Below are 17514 nucleotides of genomic sequence, written 5' to 3'. Positions count from 1 at the left end.
GTCCAATTTCCTCATTAGTCCCCGGAGATCAATGTGATCCGAATCCAAGCAACAAGAGTCTAATTGGAAAACTGGAGGAAATAAGTTCTCCTTAAGGAGACCTCTGTCGACTATGTCCCTCTTAGGTCCTTATTCCTCGGCTGGACTTGATTTGGCAGCATTTCCATTGCTGCCTCGGAAAACGTGGGACAACTTCGCCCTCAGGTATCTTTAATCAAGCCACCTTGATCCTTAGCTCCCAAGCTGTCATGTTGGGTGCCTGCCCCTTTAAGCCATAATTGGCCTTTAAATCCTGCATCAGCAGCCTCAATGGCCAATCATTGGTGATATCCATTCTCGCAACTGGCCTTGAATATTCAAATTAGGCTGACCTTTGATCCCGGGTGGGGTTAACTCACCGCAAATTGCATGGGCACTAATCACAATCCATGCTATCTCTGAATTCATCTGACCGGAAATTCTGCTGCTAGAGCGTGGATAAGCTAAGGCTACTCATCGTGTTGATGTTAAATAAACACTAGGTGAGTTCATACACAAGTCAGGTAAGAGATTGCAGACGTTGTGGCCGTGGCATTTCCCATTCTTTACTTCTTTGTACCCTTTCCAAGTGCAACATAAAACTTGGCATGAACAGTGTCTGGTCTGAAGTACTCACATAGTTTTTTGATATTAGAGAAATTTCAAAGGATATATATAGATATATAAAATTATTTCTGGAGAGTTTGGAGTGGCCTCTTATCCCTTTCTTTTGCTCTGTGAAAGACACTAAAGAAAATTAACCTGGGATATTTTTAAAATGACAAGTAGTCAGATAAAATTTCCACAGGGTGGGGGAGGGTGTGTGATCTTCTGTTTCCTAGTGTAACTTTGGAGCAAGATCAGCAGAAATCCAGAAAAAAACAGGCCTTTAGATCACTTCTCCAAGATGAGAGAACTCCTTGTGCAAATTCTATTCCAGTGATATCTACCTCATTTTTTTTTACAAGTAGTGCTGAATTTGGAGTGAGCCCTTGGTCTTTCCCTAAGTTGCGGTACGGACAGACTGAATTTCATTCAGAGCTCAATATACCAGGAAGAGGCAACTTGGCCCTTGGGCCTGTCCCACCATTCAAAGAGATCATGATTGGTCTATGACCTAACTCCATATCCCTCCCTCTGCCACAGTCATCTCTGAGTAATTTAGAAGGACACTAACCTTTAAGGGCTAGGGGAGTGACATTTAATTGACCCTCCCCGTACAACTGCCCCATGTTTAGGTTGTCAGTGATGGCATTGTCCATGGGGACGTGTGGTTCTTGGCTCGTTGGCACTGTTCCATTTTCTGCTTTGCACCCATGTGTTTGCCATGGCGCACAAGGGTTCTGATGAGCTCATCATGTGTGTTGGCGTGTCAATACTTTGCATCGCCCCACAGACCACTGATATCTAACATCCCCAAATGATCATCAGATAGAAAATAGGAGCAGCAGTAGGCTGGTCAGCCCCTTGAGCCTGGAACGCTATCCAAATAAATTATAGCTGATCTGTAATGAAGTCATTGTGCCACCAGGACCACCAAGAGGATGAGACTCTGCCAGTAAGGCAGAAGACAATACACTTAGTGGATAATTTTGACCAAACCCACCCAACCTGACCATCATGGAATTAATCTCCTCAGCAGCATGAAACAGGTTAGGGGTGAATCAGGAGGCAATTTTTCACTGCGCTCAATCTTCTTTTCATTTAAGTTTGCAGAGAACAACAGTTCAAACTCTTTTTGGAGACATGCTTCCTAGTTTCACTGTCAATTTCTTGCTTTGAAAATAAAAACCTTGGCAATATTTTCCAAGTCAATGGAAAATAAAATGGGTTGGGCACCTGTTCTACACTCAGCCCAGATTTTAATCCCCATTGAAGGACAGGACCTGTCAAATTCCCACTGGGCAGATTAAGTTATAGCTGCTCCTTCGCACCTCACCCCCACCATTACAGTTGTGACTGTTCCATGTATTGGAAGTCATTGACAATGGGGTGAAAGAGATTTGTATTTCAGAATATGTACCCAAGTAAAATAAAAATGCTCAAACACGCATTTTGTTAACCTTGTGGAGCAGGTGACTCTTTTGCGAGGATTCTGAAAGTCCGATGCGTCTGAAGTCCCTTAGTCTAGAGCTCTGTTGGTTAGTTTAGTACCTGTAACTATTGGTGTGTGTGAATGGGTACCTTATGAACTACTCACAGCAGGAAGTTCACATCAGTGGAATGGATTTTCGTCAGGTCAGGAAATATGTTCAACCCAGTGTTGAAAATGCCGCTGAAATCAGAGCAGAAAGGTTTGACATTAAAACTTTTTTACTGGAGCCCGGTTTTAAAGTTTATTTCCTGTCTGCAAACACATTTTACATAGGATTATAAATACAGCATAGGAACAGGCCATTCAGCCCAACCAGTCCATGCTAGTCTTTATGCTCCACTCGAGCCCCCTCTCATCTTCCCTCATCTAACCCTACCATCTTAACCTCCCATTCCCTTCTTCTTCATATGCTTGTCTAGCTTCCACTTAAATACATCTATATGATCCACCTCAACCACTCCCTGTGGTAGCAAGTTTCACATTCTCACCACTCTTTGGGTAAAGGAGTTTCTCCTAAATTTCCTATTGGATTTCTTGGTAACTATCTTATATTGATGAGCACTAGTTATACTCTTTCCCACAAGTCAAAACATTCTCTCTGTATACATTCTATCAAAACCTTTCATAATTTTAAAGGCCTACTAAGTCATAAGAGCACGCGAACTTATGAACAAGGAGCAGGAGTAGGTTATTCAGCCCCTCGAGCCTGCTCTGCCATTTAATAAGATCATGGCTAATCTGATGTTAACCTGAAATCTGCATCCCGCCTACCCCTGATAGCTTATCATCTCCTTGCTTGCCAAGAATCTATCCACCTCTGCCTTAAAAATATTCAAAGGCTCTGCTTCCACCACCTTTTCAGGAAGAGAGCTCCCAAGGCCCACAACCCTCTGAGTGAAAAAAATTTCACCTCATCTCTGTTTTAAATGGGTGACGACTTATTTTTAAACAGTGACCTCTACTTCTAGATTCTTCCACAAGACGAAATAACCTCTTGATATCCAACATGTCAAGGTCTTATATGTTTCAATAAAGTCGCCTCTTACTCTTCTAAACTCCAGTGGATACAAGCCTCGCCTGTCCAGCCTTTCCTCATAATACAACCCACCCATCCTAGGTATTAGTCAGGTAAACCTTCACTGAACTGCTTCCAACGCATTCATTCTTCAAGAAAAAAGAGACCAAGCTTGTCAATCCTTTCCAAGTATGTATACCCAAGTATTTCTGGTATTATCCTTATAAAATCTTCTCTTTACCCTCTCCAGTGCCTCTATATTCTTTTTATAAATATAATGGCCAGAACTGTCAAGATTTGACACCGGCTTTGTATAACTTCCCTAGTTTCAATTTTATCTCTCTAGAAATAAGGCCTAATGCTGTTTGTTTTTTTTATGTGCTAACCTGTGGTGCACCCTTTTAGTAATTGATGTATCTGTATTCTTGAGATCCCTTTGCTCCTCTACCTCACCTAGACTTGCATCTTCCAAGTAATGTGTGACTTCCCTATATTGGTAATGTTGATGACAAATGCAACATCAACCTCCAAACCCCCCTCCTCCACAACTGCACCCCCCCTCCAACCCTGCCCCCACCGCCCCTTTGGTAATTGCTTGGAGGAGGAATGAAAGAATGAAATTGCTTTTATATAGCGCCCCTCATAACCTCAGGATACCGCAAAGCACTTTACAGCCCACGAACCTGTTTTGAAGTGTAGTCACATTTTTAATGTAGGGAATGTGTAAAATGTCCATGACATCTTTGCCAAATTTCTCCTGAGCTCCCACCTATCCCTGACCTTCTATTTTGCTCCACCTGCTCCATCCCCTCTCAAACAATATAAAATCCACCATGATTCTACTTCTCTTTAGCTTTGAAGAAGAGTCATACAGTCTCGATACATCAACTCTGTTTCTCTCACCATAGATGCTACCAGACCTGCTGTGTTTTTCTAGCATTTTCTGTTCTTATGACAGAAGGATCCATTTGGTCCATCGAATCTGCACCTCTTTTGAAGAACAAGCTATGTTCATCCCATTCTCCCCATATCCCTACAATTTTATCTCCTACAAATAATTAGCCAATTCCCTTTCAAAGCTACTATTGGATCTGTATCCACCACCCTGTCACACAGTGCATTCCAAATCCTAATCATTTGTTAAGTAAAAACAGGTTTTTCCTCATGTCGCCTTTGGTTCTATTGCCAATCACCTTAAATCTGTGCCCTCTGGTTATCAACCCTTCAGGCATTGGGAAAATGCCCAGGGCAGGAATCGATCCTCACAGAGGGATTTGTACTTACCTCTGTGAGGTTGCCTCCATCTTGAAAAGCCCCCAAGTTCACCAAACTACCTCAGCAGCAACCACCTCTCGCACTGGGGCTGTGGAGGTTTCAGAGCTGCTATCCCTCTGACTGGGCCAGTTAGGAGGTGTTCTGCACTAAAATCATTGAGTTGGTCCTGCTGCCAGCAAGATCCACTCTTTGGCCCTCTGTCTCTATTTTCTTTTAAGCCAGGACTAGAACTCAAGGTAAGTCAGGTCGGGGCCATCACCAACTGCATAACTACACTCCATAAAAGTACAGTGAAGAGGCCAAAATCACACTGCTTTTAAAGACCAAGCAAAGTTGCAATGCATTACAACCATTATGCAGTTAATGAGGAGGTCTTCCCTTTCCCCAGAAATATTTACCACCCAATTATCTATCACACAAGCATTCATTTTTGTTTTGCTGTACTCACAGGTATTTTAGAATTGGGAGGTTCTTGAAAGCATCTGGGTCAATGTGACTCAAACTCTTTGTGTTGCGTATCTCTCTGTTTTTAAAAAAAACACAACATATTATTGGTGTAATTCTGTTATTGTAGTGTCTCCCCTCTTAATTCCTTCCTCTCTGAAGTGACGGAGCAGATTAGGGATCAAACCTTGGAGCTTTCATGATCTCCGTATGGGTCTGATCCATGTGAGACATTGAAAGGTGCTATTCGTTCTATAATACCTCAGCCAAGTGACTATATGTTAGCCCAGATTGTGAATGTTAGCAGGCTGTGAGCAGCATCACATCCAACTCCAATCCTGACCTCCTTACAAGTATACTTTCCTGCAGAGATCAGCATATCATGATCAGGAGTAGGAAATCATGATTAATTTGTGACTCAGTTGGTAGCACACTTGCACAATAGTCATGGTACTGAGGGAGCATTGCATTGTCGGCAGTGCTGTCTTTTGATGAGATGTTAAGCTGAGGTTCTATCTAACTGCTTGGGTGAATGTTGAGTTCTGGGTACCACACTTCAGAAAGGATGTGAAAGCATTAGAGAGGGTGCAGAAAAGATTCACGAGAATGATTCCAGAGATGAAGAACTTCACTTAAGTAGGTAGATTGGAGAGTTTGGGACTATTTTCCTTGGAGAAGAGAAGGTTGAGAGGAGATTTGATAGAGGTATATAAAGTCATGAGTTGTTTGAACAGAGTAGATAGGGAAAAACTGTTCCCATTAGTGGAAGGATCAAAAACCAGAGGGCACAGGTTTAATGTAATTGACAAAGGAAGCAATGGTGGCATGAGGAAAAGCTTTTTCATGCAGCAAGTGGTTGGGATCACTGGAATGTGCTGCCTGAGAGTGTGGTGGAGGCATGTTCTATCGAGGCATTCAAGAGGGAGTTGGATTACTATCTGAAAAGGAAGAATATGTGGGGCTATGGGGAGAAGGCAGGGGAGTGACATGAGGTAAATTGCTCCTTCAGACAGCCGGCATAGACATAATGGGCCAAATGGACTCCTTCTTTGCTGCAACAATTCTGTGATTCTGTGAATGAGCTCATGGCACTGTTTCGAAGAAGAGTCGGGGAGTTGTCCTTGCCAATAACTTTCCCTCAATCAGCATCACAAAAAACAGATTGTCTGGTTATCCAAAACAAAAACAGAATTACCTGGAAAAACTCAGCAGGTCTGGCAGCATCGGCGGAGAAGAAAAGAGTTGACGTTTCGAGTCCTCATGACCCTTCTGATTGTGGGAGCTTGCAGTGCGAATATTGGCTGCTGCGTTTCCTACATTGCAACAGTGACTACACTTGAAAAAGTATTTCATTGGCTGTAAAGTGCTTTGAGCTGCCGATGGTTGTGAAAAGCACTAGATAAATGCATGTCTTTCTTTCTTTTTATTCTCTGCCTAGCCCAGAGAAAAAGAACTGATCATAAAAAGTCAGGTTGATATGTTTGTGATCAATTGGAAAGGGATGGGATCCTAAAATGGCCATTTCCTCTTAGAAAATTCACCTCAAATCAAAAGAATCTGATAAACATACAAGGAACACTGCTACTTAAAACCGAGCGCAGCAGTGTAACAGAGTGTCCTTACAGACGACGGAGTTTGGATATTCATGCCCCACCACTGACACCTTTCATGACCTCGACACATCCCTGGTTGCTTTGCAGCCGCTTTTGAAATGTAGAATACACTTGAAATGATGGCAACAAATATGGCAACTTGTGTTAGGCCAGACCGGATAAGGATGGCAGATTTCCTTCCCCAAAGGACATTGGTAAACCAGAAGGATTTTTATGACAATCAATCGTAGTTTCATGGTCACCATTACTGAGACTAGCTTTCAATTCCAGATTTTGTTAATTGAGTTCAAATTCCAACATCTGACATGGTGGGATTTAAGCCCGTGACCCCTGGGCATTAGCCTCTGGATTACTAGGGCCAGTGACTTTACCATGATACCATCCTCTCACTTAGAATGAGCATGCCTCCTATTAGCCCAGCATGGAATAATACTAATTGTTTGCTGATTTCAGCAAAGGTTGAAGGAACTGATTTAATTGGTCAATGTCCAGATGTAATAAAAGAAGGACTTCCCTCCATTTAATTGTAATTTGAAAATCCTTAAATTATCGACGATACTTTGATCCAACTATTAAGCCAGAGCTTTGGAGTTCCTCCTTCCCAAAGTTGTCCCCTCTCCTCCCATCACTGACAATGATTGCCTGACATTGATTAGAATGACACATAAAACAGGCAACATGATCCCACGCTATTTGCTCCATGACTGAACTCTTCTAAATCATGAATGGCAAAGTCAGGAAGGAGCAGAGAAGAACTGTGTATTGCCACTCCCCCCACCCTCTCCATTATCCTGCATTCTCCTACCATATCGCTGTCTAACACAAGTAAAGGTCAATTACCTCAGGTCAGGTCCCCTTGCAAACTAATCCTATCCTCCAAGTGCAGCTTGAACTATAATTCATAACCACACTGTTTTTGACTAAATTGGCTTTAATTGTTAAAACCAGAGTATTTGATCATTTCCGTTCCGCTGCAATCTATGGCCTGCTTATTCAATAACAAAAACTTGCATTTATATAGTGCTTTTAACATGGTAAAACAATTCAAAGTGCCTAACGGGAGAGATATCAGAAAAACATTAACACCAGGCCACTAAGGAGATATTAGGACCTGTGATCAAAAGCTTGCTCAGAGACGTAGGGTTTGAGAAGCATCTTAATTAATGGAGGAGAGAGAGGTAGAGGGATGGAGAGGTTTAGGAAGGGAATTCCGGAGCTTAGGGCCAAATTAGCTGAAGGCATGGCCACAAACGGTGAAGCAGATTCAGAATAGAGGCTTCACTCTCACACCTCCAAATTAGAAAGTTGTGGGTTCAAATCGCACTTCAGAATGTGAGTACATTGATCTTGGCTGACCCTTCAGTGCTGTGGTGAGGGAGTGCTGCAGTGTCAGAGGTGTCATGCTTCGGAGATAAGATGCTAAGTTGCGTTCTTGCCCTCCTGTTTCAGTGACTGAGGTAGATCCCACTGAGTTATTTGAAGAAGAGCAGGAATTTCTTCCTGGTGTCCTGGCCAACCTCATTCCTCGGTCAACATTGTCAGTAAAACGGATTAACTCATCATTCACCTCATTGTTCAGATTGGCATCTTGCTGAGCACAGACATGTAAAAGTAACACAAGGCGTGAAGCACTTAGCGATGTTTCTGACCAATGAAATCATGCAAAATAAATCATTCTACATTTTAAAAAAATTTTTGACTAAAACATAAGGCTGCCAACCCTCCAGGATTAGAGTCTCTAGGAATTGAAGATCACTCTCCAGGACAAAGCTCTGTGCAGCCCTGGAGAAAAATGATTGGGACATTAAGTACATTGTTCTTTTTGTCATTTTCTTTGAAAGTTTCTCTTTACGTATAAAAATATTAAAAATGGGGGAAGATGCTGTTTAGCTGTCAGTCAAGTATCATCCAGTTGGGTAATGAATCTATTTGCTTTCCAGTTGGCGTAGGAAGACAGTGTGTCACAAGGATGGATGTGTTGGCCAACTAATGGCAAGATCGTGGGGGGCAAATCATGTGATGAAACCTCCAGAAATATATATGGTGATCCTACTAATGCAGTGTAGGAAGGGAAGCAGCTTCAAGACTGCATGTGGACTGAGTATCTAGAATACATACAGAACTTAGAAGGATTGGATCCATAGACAACTCCCTTACTCTCTACACCAAGATAGCTATGGAGACCAGGTGCTTAAGACTTGAAATCCTGCACTGCCTCTCAAACTCTTTTTTTTAATTGGTTCTTGGGATGTGGGCATCGCTGGAAAGGCCAACATTTAAAGCCTATCCCTAGCTGCCTTTGAGAGGTTGGTGCTGAGTATGACAACTTCTTTTCAATCCAGGAACATAAGCCCAGGAGGATGCCATTCAGCCCCTCGTGCTTGTTCCAACGTTTAAGTAGACCATGGCTGATCTGTACCTCAACTTCATCCATCAGTCTTGGTTCTGCAATTCATTAAACCTTTTCTTGATATTTTCCGTTGGCCCCAGTCAATTTTGATGGGGGTTGAGAGTTCCAGGTTTGTCATATCAATCTCCAGGTCTTTGGGACCTGCAGCCTTATTGAACAAATACTCACATGTGTGTGACTTTATCCAGATTGAAGAATGCGTGTGCGTCCACTTTCTGAAGTGTTGCGTCGATAGATATGTATCTGGAAGGAGAATGGAAAAAGGCTGATGTGAGAAATGGCATAAGACATTTTAAATAGGACAGATATCCATTTGTTTCTTAATAGCCATATTTAGACAAATATTTGTTTGTTTATTCATGTTACTGCATAGTAATTTCTCACACATCCTCTTGATAAGAGATTTATTTCTTTATTTCCTTTCCCATCTTCCCCAAAAATTGCTGTGTATATATTGGCTGCCATGTTTCCATACATTACCACAGCGGCAACACTTTGAAAGTAGTTCATTGACCACAAAATGCGAAAAATGTGAAAGGTGCTATAGAAATGCAAGGTCTTCCTTTGTGTACTCCAGCACTTCAGGAGATAAGGACAGACAATCGGGAAAGAAAAATTGTTAATCGACAGGTCAACCCTGAATGTTTGTTCTGACAGGAATTATCACATAAATGGCAAGTCTAGTCTAGGATAAAGAGAGTGTTAAATGGACTGGTAGGAATCACAAATACTTACATCCTTGAAATATTTGGGAGCTTTGTAAAAGCTTCAGTGGGAATTGTCTTGAGTTGAGTCTCCATGAATCGGCTGTCAAAAAAAATTAATATTAAGTGTCACTGACAGCGAATACTTGATCACAACACTGATAACAGATTTGAAAACTAATGCTCTGCTCATCGTATTTTCTCCCTTCATGAATTTGACTGGCTTTTACCATTGCCTGTTGGAAGAGTTTGGATTTGAGATGTCTCCGGGTCCATCACAACAGTCTTCATCATTGACCTGGCTAAGGTCAGCAGAACCTGCACCATATTAGGGTAGGTGACCAATAGCTTGCTCAGACAGGAAAGAGCACCTGAATGGAGGAGAGAGAGACAGAGAGGTATCGGGAGGGAATCTCAAAACTTAAGGCCCAGACTCCCACAGTGAGACCTGTGGTTATGGATAGTGTGGGCTGGAGATGTGGCTTTTTTTTGCCAGTTAACAGTGTACCATTCTACCAAAGTTACGTAATGCTTTTCAATGCATTGTTCAAACCATATTTAGAATATCATGGTCACACCTGGTCATCATGATACAAAAGACATGTTTGTTAAACTTACAGGAATAGCACAAACACTGTATCCAAGTGTAACCCTAAATTTGAAAGCTCATATACTTGTTTTCAAATCCCTCCATGACTCACCCCTCCCTATCTCTGCAACCACCTCCAGCCTACAATCCTCCGAGATATCTGTACTCCTAGAATTCTGGCCTCTTGCATATCTATAATATTCCTCATTCCAACATTAGTGGCTGTGCATTCAGTGTCTAAGCTTTAAATTCTGAAATTCCCTCCCGCGACCTCTCTACCTCCCTCTCCTTTTTTAAAATGCTCCTCAAAACCTACCTTGTTTTTTTTTTTAATTTATTCATTCACAGGATCACTGGTAAAGCCAGCATTTGTTGCCCATCCCTAACTGTCCTTGAGAAGGTGGTGGTGAGCTGCCTTCTCGAATTGCTGCAGTCCATGTGGTATATGTACACCTACAGTGCTGTTAGGGAGGGAGTTCCAGGATTTTGACCCAGCGACAGTGAAGGAGTGGCGAAGTAGTTCCAAGTCAGGATGGTGGGTGGCTTGGAAGGGAAATTGTAGTGGTTATGTTCCTATGCATCTGCTGCCCTTGTCCTTCAAGATGTTTGTAGGATATGGAATTCATTTAGTACTCTCTTTAAAATCTACCTCTTTTCTCAAGCTTTTGGCCACCTGTCCTAATATCTCCCTGCTGTCAAATTTTGTTTGGTAATGCACCTGGGAAGCACCTTGGAGCATTTTGGGTGCTACATAAATGCAAGCTGTTGAAGTAAAGAGAATGATTAGAGTGGGAAAGTTTGAGAAGCTTACATTTCAAAGTAAAGAAAGAAATGATTCAAGAAGAGACCTTGTTGAATTATACCAAATATTAAACCTTATGGAGATTGTTACTTCATAATCAGCCAACAAAATGTCACATGAAAGAATCACATAGAATACACAGAAACAGGCCATTCAGCCTGTCCAGTCCATGCTGATGTTTATTCTTCCTCCCATCCTTCCCTGGTCAGCGTATTTCTTTCTCCTTCACTTGTTTACCTGGCTTCCTCTTAAATGTATCTATACTACTTAGCTCAACTACTCCGTCTGATAGTGAGCTCCACATTCTCACCTCCATTAAAGCTGTTGGACTTGCACTTGAAATGTCCAGTCTTCACACACAAGAAGCATTTTGCACCACCTGCTGGGCAACCTTGTTGTGTTGTTTCCTTGCATCACAATACAGCTGCTGTAGGGTTTCCTGCCCTTTTGCCAGGCTTCTGAGCAGATGCTTTTTTTTATTCATTGGGTGGAGGTGTCACTGGCTAGGCCAGCATTTATTGCCCATGAGAACAGAGCAGCTTTCCAGGGCAGTTGAGAGTCATTGGCATGGAGGGTCTGGTGTAACACATAGGCCAAACCATCAAGTTTCCTTCTCTAAAGTACATTAGTGAACCAAATGGGTTGTTAGGCCAATCAATTCATGGTCATCATTAGACTTTTAATTCCAGATGTTATTTATTGAATTTAATTTTCACCATGTGCCATGGTGGGATTTGAACCCAGATCCCCAGCATATTATGCTCGGTCTCAGGATCACTAGTCCAGTGACAATACCACTATGCCATCACTGCTGCCCATTGGCCTACCTACTTAATGGAGTCATCTAGAACCTCGGCCCATTTATTGGCCCGCCTTGTGTATTGAACCGCTTGAACGATTATGGGATTCTGTGGCAGACTAAAATATGTCAAAGGCTTTGAGGATAGTGTCAAAGTTTGTGGAGGTCTCTTCCATTCCCTGTCTCGATAGGACATTAGTCCTACGGCATAAAGGAATAAACTAACCCGGTGCTGCTGCTCTTTAGCATGCAATCCGAAGCTGCTCGGTAACTTCCAAAACACCCAGCTCTGACCTCTCTGTAGACTAGTCTTCGAACTGCTGTGGAAAGGGCAGTGACTGTTCAACTGGTGCTGGCATCGCTATCAGTTTCCAATTTGCCTCTTTCTTTGGCAGGTGCGTATATTCTTCCTTCTACCAGGTTTTCCTGCATTTTCTTGCCGTGGTCCTGTCAATGGCACCAACACTGTTAGATTGGCGTTACCACTGCTGCTACCATGTTTCATATGCTGGTGGCATGGTTGCCAGCATCTGGTATGCGTAACCTATCTTATCTAGAGACACTGTAGTCATATTCTGGAACTTGCTTTAAACTGGTTTATTTACACCATATATAAAGATAGGTATGTCTCTCCTGAGTACAGAGTATTTCTTTTTATTCATTCATGGAATGTGGGTGTTGCTGGCTGGGCCAGCATCTATTGCCCATCCCTAATGGCCCTTGAGAAGGTGGTTGTGAGCTGCCTTCTTGAACCTCTGCAGTCCATGTGGTGTAGGTACACCCACAGTGCTGTCAGGGAGGGAGTTCCAGGATTTTGACCCAGCAACAGCGAAGGAACGGCAATATATTTCCAAGTCAGGTGGTGGTGTTCCAGTGTATCTGCTGCCTTTGTCCTTCTGGATGGTACTGGTAGTGGGTTTGGAAGGTGCTGTCTAAGGAGCCTTGGTGAGTTGCTGCAGCACATCTTGTAGATGGTACACACTGCTGCCACTGTGTGTCGGTGGTGGAGGGAGTGAATGTTTGTGGATGTGTTACCAATCAAATGGGCTGCTTTGTCCTGGTTGGTGTCAAGCTTCTTGATTATTGTAGGAGCTGCACTCATCCAGGCAAGTGGAGAGTATTCCATCACACTCCTGACTTGTGCCATGTAGATGGTGGACAGGCTCTGGGGAGTCAGGAGGTGAGTTACTTCCCACAGGATTCCCAGCCTCTGATCTGCTCTTGTAGCCAGAGTATTTATATGGTTAGTCCAGTTCAGTTCCTAGTCAATGGTGACCCCCAGGATGTTGATAGTGGGGGATTCAGTGATGGTAATGCCATTGAATGTCAAGGGGCAATGGTTAGATTCTCTCTTGTTGGAGATGATCATTGCCTGTCACTTGTGTGCTGCGAATGTTACTTGCTATTTGTCAGCCCAAGCCTGGATATTGTCCAGGTCTTGCTGTATTTGGATATTGACTGATTCAATATCTAAGGAGTTGTAAATAACGCTGAACATTGTATAATCATCAGCGAACATACATCCTCACTTCTGGCCTTATGATGGAAGAAAGGTGATTGATGAAGCAGCTGAAGATGGTTCGGCCTAGGACACTACCCTGAGGAGCTCCTGCAATGATGTCCTGGAGTTGAGATGACAGACCTCCAACAATCACAACCATCTTCCTTTGTACCAGGTATGACTCCAACCAGGGAAGAGTTTTCTCCTCCCTCAAGTGTCTATTAAATGACTGCTGATGTCATTGGTACATCATGGTCTACATCACTCATTACCATAGCTATGCTATTAACCCATTACATTACAGTAGGGTTAAAGGGCAGGGGTTAATTGGAGGGCAAGCAGATATAACTTTTTAAATATATATCCTCAGTCATAAAAACATACAGCACAGAAGGAGGCCATTCAATCCATCATGCCTGTGCCAGCTCTTTGAAAGCTATCCAATTAGTCCCACTCCTCTACCCTTTCCCATGTTTTTTTTCCTTTTCAATTATTTATCCAGTTGCCTTTTGACATTTACTATTGAATCTGCTTCCACCAGGTAGTGTGTTCCAGATCATAATAATCATTGCAGAAGAACTTTTTCTCCCTTTCACCCTTTTCTCCTGTAGTATAAATTGTTGTGAGTTTTTGAAATTTGGCATTCTTGCATTTGTCCTCACGAGTGTAAGGTGAAAATCTTCAGCAAGAAGTCCCTCTTTCCAGCAACATTCAAAATAAAAATTCTCTTCATCTTCCTTTATTTTATCAATAACAAAAATGAGAGGACAGTTCTTATGGAATATTTCAATGTTGAACGCAGCAGTAGAGTACAAGCTAGAAAAACTTTGCGAATAAAGAACACCCTTGTAGGTAGCTGCAAATCTGGTAACATAATTGTTCAAATCTGTAAACAATAAGAGTGAGAGGTTGTTCTGTAGTAATTCAAAGATTAAAAAGAAAATGTATGCCAGTGGGAATTCTAATTTCTCCTTGGCCAATTAGCATGTGATTATGAACTGTTATTTAGGGATCTAGAACGTGTATATAAAAACTGCACCTTGTCAGCGAACAGTGAGCAGGATCCTGTGAATTCCGCACATATGGGATCATTAGCGGGAATGCTTGTTAAAGGATGCTTTACCAAAAGGAGTTCTTTCCCACTGTTTTTCTTTTGTCCATCCATTTATTTTCTTCCTTTCTCCTCTTTCCAGGGGATAGTTCCTGCTGCCTCGAAGGTGGCTATTCGTCATATTTGTGCCTGGGTGGTCAGGCTCAATTGGCTGTCTCACCGTGGGATGGGTGGGGGCCCCGGGGCGGGGGTGGTGGTGGTGGGGGGGGTGGGGTGGGTAAGAAATGGTGTGCTGGAGGGGGTAGGGATGTCACATCCAAGTTCACACTCTAGAGCGAGGCGGGCACTGGCAATAATAATCTATGGTGCAGGATATGAGGAGATGGTGGTGTAGTGATTATGTCACTGATTTAGTAATTCAAGTACCCAGGTTAATGCTCTGGAGACATGGGTTCAAATTCCATCATAGCAGCTGGTGGAATTTAAACTCAGTCAATAAATCTAGAATATAAAGCTTGTCTTGATAACAACCATGATAGCTACTGTGGATTGTTATAAAATCCCATCCCATCCCATCTACAGAAGGAAATTTGCCCTTGTTACCTGGTCTGGCCTACATGTGACTCCAGACCCACAGCAATGTGGTTGAAATGGCTGAGCTAGCCACTCAGCTCAAGGTCAATTAGGGATGGACAACAGATGCTGGTCTTGTCAGTGATGCCCACATCCAAAAAAACAGGAAATAGCTTTTTAATGTTAGCCAGGAAGGCTGTGTCTGCAGTTGTTACGTTCTCCTGTGGGAGATCAGCAAACTGAAAACAGACCAACAGTGGATTCTTGAATATGTCAAACATCAATTCAGAGAAATTTACCTTTGCTGCTGATGGTGGAATCCAGGTGACTTTAAGATTATCTTCCAAATTTTATTGAAATCTCCCTCCAGATGTATTTGCTACACTTGCTGGAATGTCACCCTTCCACACGCGGATTTCATCTATCATTGAAATGATGTCACTCTACACCCACCTCTGTCTCCCTCCTCCATGTCACACCAGCAAGACCCTATCATATCCTATTCTATTCATGTCAGCCATGGTTCAGTGGATAGCATTCTCATGTCTGAGTCAGATGATTAGGAACATAGGAAGAGGAGGAGGCCATTTAGCCCCTCAAGCCTGTTCCGCCATTCAGAAAGATCATGGTCGACCTACATACATAGCTATGAATTAGGAGCAGGAGTAGGCCATTTGGCCCCTTGAGCCTGCTCTGCCATTTGATAAGATCTATGTGGCCTCAACTCTAATTTCCTGCCTACCCCCCAATTTTCTTTGACCCTTGTCAGTCAAGAATCTATCTAACTCAAAGATGAGAGCAAAATACTGCAGATGCTGGGCATCTGAAATAAAAACAGAAAATGCTGGAAAAATTCAGCAGGTCTGGAAGCATCTGTGGAGAGAGAAACAGAGTTAACGTTTCGAGTCTGAAGAAGAGTCAGAAGAAACTCTGTTTCTCTCTCGACAGATGCTGCCAGACCTGCTGAGCTTTTCCACCATTTCCTGTTTTTATTTCTATCTAACTCAACCTTAAAGATATTCTATGACCCTGCCTCCACTGCTCTCCGGGAGAGAATTCCAAGGACTAACAAACCTCAGAGAACAAACTTCTCATCTTTACCTGAAATGGAAGAGTCCCTAATTTTCAAAACTGTGATCTATAATTCTAGTGTTTCCCACACTGGGGAACATCCTCTCATTATCCACCCTGTTAAGTCCACTCAGAATCTTATGTGTTTCAGTAAGATCATCTCTTTCTGCTAAATCCCAATGGTTACAGGCCCAACCTGTCCAACCTTTCCACATAAAATAACTTCCATTTTCTTCTCTGTATTTTTTAAAATCTGTGGCCTAGCCCCATATCCCCTAATATCTTTGGTTAACAAAAATCTATCAATCTCATGTATAAAATTAACAATTGATCTAGTCTCACTTTATCTTTATTTATTTAGCGTTGTGGCTGCAATTATACTCCCTTGTGTGAGGTCATGCAAACTGAGCACAAATCAAAATTGGTGTGTAGAGGTGTTTCCTAATTCCACTCCATAGTTGTGGGTTCAAGCGCCACACCAGAGATTTGTGCATATATCTGACACTCCGATTGCAGTGCTGAGGGAGTGCTACACTGTTGTTATTTGCCATCTTTCGAATGGGATATTAAACCGAGGCCCTGTCTACCCTCTTAGGTGAATGTTGAAGAACCCAAAGCGCTACTTTAGAGAAGAGCAGTGGAGTTCTCCATCATGTCCTGGTTTTAAATCCTAAGCTTGATGCCTTAGTGACTGATTGGAGATCTAGTTTCTTTCAAGTCATATAAAATACAATACTTCTAACATTTTCAATGAGAATTTGGGATACCTAGTGACCATATGCAATTCATCCTTTAACAGAGTTGCCAACTGTGATTAAATGTATTCCTGGAGGTTTCATCACATGACTTGCCTCCACAGTCCATCCTTGTGACGTACGGCCTTCCTACGCCAATTGGAAAGCAAAAAGACTCATTATTTAATTGGATGATGCTTGACTGTCAGCCAAACAGTCTTTCCACCACCCACCCCCCCCACCCCCCCGGCCTTTTCCAAATGTTTATATCTGGTAAAGAGTGTTCAAAGAAAATGACAAAAAAACCCCAATCTTTTTTAACGTTCCAATGATTTTTCTCCAGGATTGTACACAGCAGTGTCCTGCAGATTGATCTTAAATTCCTGGAGACTCTAGGCCAATCCTGGCAACCCTGGCCCTTTAAATCTGTATTATTAAAGTTTTGAGATTGAGGTGGCCTTCTGCTTGCATCATTATTACTGATTTAAAGAAAGAATGAACTTACATAGGCAGTAGGAAAATAGGCATAAAGTCCCTTGACCATATTCCGTTATTCAATCAGATCATGGCTGATCTTCTGCGTTAACTCCACTTTACCACCATATCGCTTACTTGCATTTATATAGTACCTTTCATGGCACAGGACTTCCCAAAGTGCTTTACAAACAATGAAGTATTGCTCTAATGTAGAAAACATCTCAGTAAATTAAGCACAGCAAGATACAACAAACAACAATATGATAATGACCAGGTAATCTGCAGATTGAGGGATAAGTATTGGCCAGAGCACCAGGGAGAGCTCCCCAGCTCTTCTTCGAAA

The 17514-nt window shown here is 42.4% G+C and overlaps 1 protein-coding gene across 1 annotated transcript in view; it reads right to left on the bottom strand.

Moving 5' to 3' along the window:
* tshr (thyroid stimulating hormone receptor) overlaps positions 1 to 17514 on the bottom strand; it is a 77377-nt gene that overhangs the window by 44661 nt on the left and 15202 nt on the right. The window contains exons 2-5 of the mRNA XM_041214219.1: positions 9606 to 9677; positions 9039 to 9113; positions 4852 to 4926; positions 2219 to 2293 (exon numbers count right to left, since the gene is read on the bottom strand). Of these exons, the coding sequence (XP_041070153.1) occupies positions 2219 to 2293; positions 4852 to 4926; positions 9039 to 9113; positions 9606 to 9677 (297 nt within the window). The remainder of the gene's footprint in view (positions 1 to 2218; positions 2294 to 4851; positions 4927 to 9038; positions 9114 to 9605; positions 9678 to 17514) is intronic.

Source organism: Carcharodon carcharias, chromosome 20 (genome assembly GCF_017639515.1).
Source record: "Carcharodon carcharias isolate sCarCar2 chromosome 20, sCarCar2.pri, whole genome shotgun sequence".
NCBI lineage: Eukaryota > Metazoa > Chordata > Chondrichthyes > Lamniformes > Lamnidae > Carcharodon > Carcharodon carcharias.
The sequence above is the reverse complement of the archived record's forward strand: the minus strand, read 5'-3'. Positions and strand labels throughout refer to the sequence as shown.